Here is an 8579-nt window from a genome sequence, read left to right as displayed (position 1 = left end):
ATATATATATATATATATATATATACATATATATACATATAAACGGTGGTATCTGGAGAATTACGTCTAAGATATGTTGTTTGCAAATTATTGATTTATCCGGTGGTGTGGTTTTACTAATATGAATTTTTATTTAATAATATTTATTTAATAATCTTGTATTTCAGGACCTTTTTTTATATATACCAAATAAACATACGCACTATATATATTTTTCTTCACTTGCTTATTACTGTTCTTATTTTAATTTTTTAACTCATGTCCATTGTCCGGAAATCTTTCGTCACACATCTGTGACCTCTTCAGCGACACTTTTCGTTTTCGTGTGTGTTCTTGCACCAATTGTTCCATTTATTTAATAAAAACCCCCAGCAATCTCTTCAAAGCCCATAATATTATTCGGAATATTCCTTTATATATTCTCTTATATACACTGATTCCGTTAATTTTTTCTCTTCTAGATTTGGAAATCGCAGCTTTTACCTGTGCCATACTATGTATGACGTCGATTCTGATAGGCCTCATAGCTGGGGCGGTGAGTGAGTGCCTGCCTAGTCACGAAAGTTTTGTCGTAGCGGCCACCGCGCCCTTAATTGCCGGTGAGTAAACACTTTAAAAACAATTATAATAAACACAAGTTTTGTATATATTTTAATATGTATATATTTTAATATGTACTCACATAAGGATGTGAGTATATCTATATATAAAAAAAACACACACATACATATTTTCATGATTTTTGTCTTTGAGTTTTGTTTCAATTCTTTTTAAGAGAGTTCAAGCCGGTCGCTAACAAAACAAAAAAACTTTTTTGAGTTTAGAGAATCCCCTGTATTTGTAAATTTGTGGTCGAATTGGTGTGTTGGTTGAACTATCGATGCATACACCCAAGCGTGTGCATCTATTCTCCTAAAAGCATTTCAGAGGGAGAATCTTTGGAATACCGTACAAATCTTCACTGTGTCACAGGGTGTCCACAAAGTTTGGGTACATGGGAATTAACACACACCTTAAGAAATTATTATTTCTTATATTTAATTGTTTATATTATGATATTATTTACTCCATGTATCCCTGTTGATGTTGGAATTCCATTGAAAGAGAAAGATGAAAACTATGGACAACTGCATTGAAACCTCCAGCTTCTATATCCAGATTATAAATTCACATTTATACCAATAATAATTGGAGCACTTGGTTTTGTAAGTCAATGTAAGAACTGACAGTCTGGATAAGCTTGGATTTTCAGAAAAAGAAATCAACCAACCAACTCGCACATTACAAATACAATGTGTAATTGGAACAGGGAAAAATATGCAAGACTTTTCTCAAGTTTAAAATGTGACATATTTTTGTTATCGACATTCTTATGATGTAGCTTTCTATGTTTGTTAGAAACCATATCCTCCCTCAAAAGAGAACATACATTCATACGTACATACTTACATGCATACATGTTTACATATACATACCTACACACATACATACTTATGCATACATGAATACAAACATCCTTGTATACACTCGTGTATATATATACACACATATAAACATACACATACATACAAACAAATATACACACACATATGCATACGCACATACTCATACATGCATGCGTACGTACATACGTTTCTGTGTTTGTAAACTTTAAACCTATCATTCTTTTCTTGTCGTTGTAGCCATGATGTTAACAAGTGCCATAGGATTATTTCATGGTAAGTGCCATCTGCTGCAGCGCCTCGAACTTCTTCCAGGTGAGTCGGTTCCATTCAAGAAACTCTTCCAAGAATCGCGCACCTACAGTCATGGCTGGTCTTTCGTTCTTGCCTGGATATGTGTCGTTCTCTGCCTTGTCAACTCCTTCGTCTGGTTAAACAAGGGACAAAATAGCGGTTACCTCCCTTACCGAGGTGGTTTCGGTTACGGAGCCGATAAGTACCAATATACACCGCCTTCGGTGCCAAAGTCGGTGATAAAACGACGCGAAAGTATTCATCGATTCCTCTCCAGGGAGACCATCGCCTCGTTGTTGTATCGAACGAAATCCGTGTCCGACCAAAGAAAAGATCATTCCAGCAGCAGTATAAATACAGACGACAAGCGGTTTTATCCCGAAAGTTACGCCATGTCAGATGACAGAGCTCTTATCAGCAGCTCCTCTTGTGACCTTTAGAATGCATTGGAATCGAACGTTGTTATCTTCTTCTCTATTATTCCTTTGTTTGTTGGGTTGTAGCTTGAAAAGCAACAACAACACAAACAAGCAAAAACAACAGTAGAAGTTACTGGAAGGTTCCTTGCTGAAAAAAAAAAACCAACAAAAAGGTCAAGCTTTTGATAAGAACTCTGATAATTGTTTCTAATTTTGGCACAAGGCTAGCAAATTTTTGAGCGGAAAAGGGTCAGTCAACACTATTAACCTCAATACTTAACTGGTGCTTAAGCACTACTGTTATCTATTCCTGTTAAAATGAACATAATAAGGACAAAGAATGAGAAGAAAGAAACAAAAGTACAATAAATCACACAATTATTAAAACGATATAATTTACAGGAAATAAATCACGAAAGATTACTGGTTAGTTTCAGCTAAGGCACTCCACAACACTGTTCTCAAAAACATTTCTCAAATTGTGTACGAGTGCAAACAAATGCACCTGTAAGCACTTTTTGAGATATTCGGTGTGGGAGAAAACTATTCGGGGTATGCTCTTTTAAGTTCGTTTTTCTCTTAAACATTTCTCAAATTGTGTACGAGTGCAACGAAATGAACCTCTAAGCACCTTTTGAGATATTTGGTGCGGAAGAAAACCTTTTGGGGGTATGCTCTTTAAGTTCATTGTATTGTCAGTTTTATTTTTACTAGTAATCTATTTTCTGCATATTGTTTATATTCTGAATCTCACTTTTTTGCATATCATTCTAACATTTTTTTCCGGAAGTATGTGGCACAACGGATGCGTGATTTTGTTTGTTCTTACTTTGATTTTTGAAGACGGTGAATCTTAGTTCTTCGTCGTTTTCTGCATTTTTCGCTATTTTCTCACTATGTTAAAGAAATTGTTTCTTCTCATCTGTATTCATCGTTTCATGATTAATCTTCTTTCGTTGAATTTCATCTGCAACTATAATTCCTTCCTCGTCATAATATGATGGAGCACTATTGTTGGTTGGTACGATTAGGAAACGAGACACCTGTTAATCTATTTCTGATACTAAGCATAAAGGGATTTCTTTCGCCAGCCCTAAGTTTGGGCTGATGGCGATATGGAATCGGGAATGTATTCTTTTTTCTGTCGTTTTAGTATATTTCTGTTTCTTCGCTTCTTTTGTTTAGTTTTTCCAGGTCTTTAAAATGATAAAAAAAAAAAAAAAAAGGCTGAATAATCCACAAGAGAGTGACATCCTGTATTCTGAAATAATCCTAAAGATGATTCCTGAGATTTGAGATTTGTTGTCACCAATCTTCAAGACAGCTTCTTCCTAACAAAATTGGCGTGTAATAGCTTTTGTATAATAATAATAATAATGGCGATGACGAAGGTGGTGACAATTATGATGATGAGGAAGAAGGGAGGGGGAGATGGTGATGGTGGTTTCCAACATGGACGCAGGATTTCAAATTTTAAGATGCGCTGTATCGATCTCAGGAGGCGGAATAAGGTAAATAGATTTCGATGGGAATATCGGTTTTAACTTTATTTTCACTGACCGTCCGGGATCGATAAAATGCATACCAACCAAGTATGAATTAAGTTTCAATGCATACCAATCGAATGTCAATATGTATCGAGCAAGCATAAATAAGTCCCAACCAAGTGCCAATGTGTAACAATCAAGTCTCATTATGTAACAACCAATTCTTAATATGTATCAAATATCAATAACCTCTAATCAATAATCAATAAGAACCAATCGAATCTCAATATGCAAAAATTAAGTTTTTGAGAGAAGTGAACGATTAGATCGAACCCTAACTCCAGTAAATGACTGATACTGATTTTAATCGATCCCCGGAAGAATGAAAGGGGAAAATTTGTCAAGGGAGAAGGGGATGCTTAAACGACAACAGAACGTAAAGGGAGGTAACTCTACATGTGACAAAACATTTAATCCGGCATTTTCACCTTTTCTGCTACGTCAACCACCATTCTTGAATATAATTAACAATGGACTGACAGAAACTGTAGAGTGCCGGATTAAATGTCTTGTCCATGTGTTATCGACCAACTTACAGATGCATGCCTAGCGCAGGGCCATTCGCCCTAATCAGATTTGTCAGCCATACACCTGTTGACAAAGTTTCACTGCTTTGCTTTCTATCCACGTGTTACTTGAAGTTGATAAGGGCTTGACCCCCAAAAGGAAATGTGCCTGTTCTCGATCTTTTCAGCCTCGCCCATCAAACAACCAATTTTGCTATTGCCGCTTGACAGCAAAACACTTCCTACCTTGCCATGTGAAATGTTGATGGTGGGGCAATCCTCATAGTGGACTCGGCTGAGGGTCGGGTTTGTTCTATTATGCAACAACAGCTGTTCAGCAATACTGAAACACTGCGCGAGTGCATGCGGAACGGTTTTAATCGCTCCGCGCGCATCTCGAGCAGTGCGGCACTTATTTACCTGTGGGGGTTTATCTCGAACCGGCATGCCACTCGGTAGCACTGCTAGGCCAAGGATTTCAGGAATTTAATTAGCGGACGAAATGCCGCTAAGCATTTTGTCCAACGTGCTAACGATTCTGCCAGTTCGCCGCCTTAATAATAATAATAATAGCCCGTTATGTATTGAGGTAGATGAAGGTGACAAAGTCCCTTCCCTCCACTTTTTGTCGTCTTGTGCCAATATCAAAATCCATTATCATAAGGACAGTCATATCACTGAAGACTGTGCTTTTTGTTGTCTTTTTTTTTTCCCCATTTCGATTTCTCTAAATTCTTGGTATTGATGTCTATAAATTCCACTCAATTCAAGACCATTCTTTCATTATATTTCGGGGTACATAAATTACTCCAAAGCAGAAAAAAAAGTAATAATAATAATAATAACAATAATAACCAACCCCTTTTCCTTAAGGTATATGAAGAAAAAAAAAATGCCTGCAGAAGCAATCATTAAAATTAATACAACATATATATGTTTGATTTTTAATTTTCAATTTCTTTCTGAAAATTCAAATGACCTTACAAAGTAAACTTTACTAAATTTTCATCGATTCTTATATTAAATCCTTTCATCTAAAGTTTTAATCGAAAGCAAGAAAAACAAACAAAAAATAGAAAACTTAAAGCAGAAAAAAAAAAGGAAGAAAAATGCAAAAAGAAACAAAGAATTATTTCAGTAACAGCTACTCTGTGCCTTTAATTTGACAATCCGCGTAAAAATACAGCTTCCGGTCATCGGAATATACTTCCGGTAAGCTTAATCACAATAAATCCGTTTCGTCTAATATGACTTTACGTTCGGAAAAAAAATAAAAAATAAAAAATAAAAATAACGAAAAATAAAACAAAAACAACAGAAATAATTCGAGGATTTATAAAAAAAAGTTGTTTTTTTTCTTTTACATTTCTTTTTTACTTTGTATATTGTTAATTTTATTTATTGTTATTTTCTTAATAAAAAGTTTTGAAAATATATATAAACAATATTTATTCTGCTTCTTTTTTTACCTTTTTGTCTTGCTCACACATAAATGTGGGTGTGTGTGTGTATATATATATATATATATATATATATATATATATATATATATATATATATCAAAGCATTGAGTGGATGTGGTAGACGGAAACTGGAGGAAGTCCATCCTACGTGTGCGTGCGCGCGCATGCGTCATTGTGTCTCTGTCCGCCACCAAAGCTTGACAGCGGATATCGGTGTGTTTACGGTAGAATAAGTACTGGGGTTGATTGATTCTTCATCGCGGTGCCCCAGCATGACCGCAGTCTCACGACAGAAACAAGTTGAAGATAAAAGATAGTTTGTAAACATTTCACTAAAGCACGAAATGATTTTCAAAAGTTTTAGAAGTTATCTCGCTTGTTTCAATGTAAGGGACACAATCAAGGTAACATTCTTTTTTTTTTATTATTTTTTTTTTTTCAGATGCTAAACTTTTACGAGATGAAATTAATACCTACTTTGTACCTGAAGCAATGAATTGGTTATGTTACCTGTGTCAATGTGTTAGTCACGGATGGATAAGAGAAAGAAGAAAAAACGCAAAACCTTGAAACTATATAAAGCACGTTTTCATTTAGTAGTCGTTTTTTACTCTTCTTAAATGGTTTTCTAAGAAAGCAAGACCAAATGTTCATAAAGAAGCAACCTGTCTGATTGACTGAAAAATATTGCCATCTTTCGATTCAGGCACATAAAATGGTCTACTCCAAAACGAAAGAATAGGAGAAAAGGAAACGATAATTGGTATTTATGGATAATGAAATAGAAATAAGTTACGACTTTTAAACTATATTTTACTTGACTGTGGTTATGCTGGGGTGTAATAGCTAAGTTTTCAACCATGTTTTGCCTGTTGACCCCTTTCATTCCTATTTTACTTAGATGCACCCTCATAGCCATTCGATGTTTAAAAAATCCTATCCAGGAGTGGCTGTGTGGTAAGTGGCTTGCTTACCAATCACATGGTTCCGGGTTCAGTCCCACTACATGGCACCTTGGGCAAGTGTCTTCTACTATAGCCTCAGGCCAACCAAAGCCTTGTGAGTTCATTTGGTAGACGAAAACTGAAAGAAGCCTGTTGTGTATCTGTGTGCGTCTGTCTGTTTGTCCCCCCCTCCCCCCAACATTGCTTGACAACCGATGCTGGTGTGTTTATGCTTCTGTAACTTAGCAGTTTGGCAAAAAGAAACTGATAGACTAAGTACTAGGCTTACAAAGGATAAGTCCTGGGGTCGATTTGCTCTACTAGAGGCAATGCTCCAGCATGGCCACAATCAAATGACAAACAAATAAAAAAAATTTTTAATTGTTAAAATATTTTGAGTATTGTAGAAGTACAACCAGATTTATTGCAGATAAATGTTCCTTTCTGCTATAAGCACAAGGCCTGAAATTTGGGGGAGCTGGGGGGGACTAGTTGATTACATCAACCTCAGTATTTCACTGGTACTTATTTCATCAACCCCGAAAGGATGGAAGGCAAAGTCGACTTCAGTGCAATTTGAACTCAGAACATAGCAACGGTCTAAGTACCACTAAGCATTTCGTCCAGTGTGCTAATGATTCTGCCAGCATGCCACCTTTTTGCAGATAAATATTAACAACAAAATCTATGGACTTCAGTTGGTTTAGTTGAGCAAAATAACCTCAGCAGTTGCTTTTTTCTAAGTCTGTTGCTTATTCTATTGGTCTCTTTTCTGTGGTACCACTAAAATAAGGGAGTGCAAACAAACTAACACCGGTTGCCAAGCAATAGTCATCATCATCATCATGTTCATCATTGTTTAACGTCCGCCTTCCATGCTGGTATGGGTGGGACGGTTTCACAAGAGCCAGCCAGGCAGAAGCTTTGAAGTAGAAATTCCATAGAAAGCTGAGTAGTGGTGTCCTGTTTATGCCGGACAATGCAACAGCACACACAGCTCGTGAAATTACAGAAAATACGCACGTTAGCTTCAAATTATAAGACCACCCACCATACTCTCCTGACTTGGGCCCCTCTTTCCACAACTGTAGAAACATAGCAAGGTAACAAAATTTCCCTCTGATTCAGACATGATCACTGCTACAGAGCCCTGGTGAAGGCCCAACCTTCCAAAATCGTTTTTTATAGAACTCAGAAAAACTGAAGGACCGCTGCACTAAGAGTGTGAATCTGAGAGGGGAATATGTTGAATAAAATCATAATTAATTGATCAACCCAGTAGTTTCTTTTACCCAAAGCCAAGAACATTTCAGCACACACCACCACCCCGTCATAGGAAACAAGTGCAGGAAGTTAGTAAGTTCTGAGCATGCAAGCAGTTAGTATAGATGACAAACAGCAGACATTGTATGATAAAATGAGTTTATTAACGTTTTAAGTTGCTTCATCGAATATTGAAATCCAAAAAATTTCAGTAATCTAACAATCACCATAAAATCATAGCTTAGCAACCAAAGCTGCTAAAAAGTCCAAAAATATAAGAAATGTAACAGGTAAAACATGGACTGCGATTGTTTCATGGCTAAAACAATGCTTGTTGCACAAGTTGTAACATACAGAGAACCAGCTTGGCTAATTGTCAGGTGTTTCCATTGCCTTTAAGGTGTTTCCATTGTCATGTGGAGATGAACAAAGTATCAAACTTGCCACTGCATGAATGGCAAGTTGGGAAAAGAAAAACCAAAATCAAATGACCAACGACAGTAATAGTTTGTGGGCAGGACACCCTAGAAGGGGATAAGATGGATGTGTTTTATAGATGCCATTAAAGTGGAAGGAAAAGGATGGCAGGCAGAGAGGAAAGGAAGGACTGGTAAGAAAGATCCTTTACACTTCGGCATCATAGAAATAGTTAGAGACAAAAAAAAACGATAACTTTTATTTGGAGCTGGGGGGGGGGGGGG

General features: G+C 36.4%; 1 protein-coding gene across 2 annotated transcripts in view; it reads left to right on the top strand.

Moving 5' to 3' along the window:
• Positions 1-5655, top strand: part of LOC106868767 (uncharacterized) — a 57494-nt gene extending 51839 nt beyond the window's left edge. For both annotated transcript variants that reach the window (XM_014914195.2, XM_014914188.2), the window contains exons 4-5: positions 462-599; positions 1683-5655. In XM_014914195.2, coding sequence (XP_014769681.1) covers positions 462-599; positions 1683-2176 — 632 coding nt within the window. In that variant the 3' untranslated portion in view covers positions 2177-5655. The remainder of the gene's footprint in view (positions 1-461; positions 600-1682) is intronic.
• The last annotated feature ends 2924 nt before the right edge of the window (positions 5656-8579 follow it).

Source organism: Octopus bimaculoides, chromosome 23, assembly GCF_001194135.2.
Source record: "Octopus bimaculoides isolate UCB-OBI-ISO-001 chromosome 23, ASM119413v2, whole genome shotgun sequence".
In the NCBI taxonomy this organism is placed as follows: Eukaryota; Metazoa; Mollusca; class Cephalopoda; order Octopoda; family Octopodidae; genus Octopus; species Octopus bimaculoides.
Note: the sequence above shows the minus strand (reverse complement) of the source record. Positions and strands in the feature narration are given on the sequence as shown.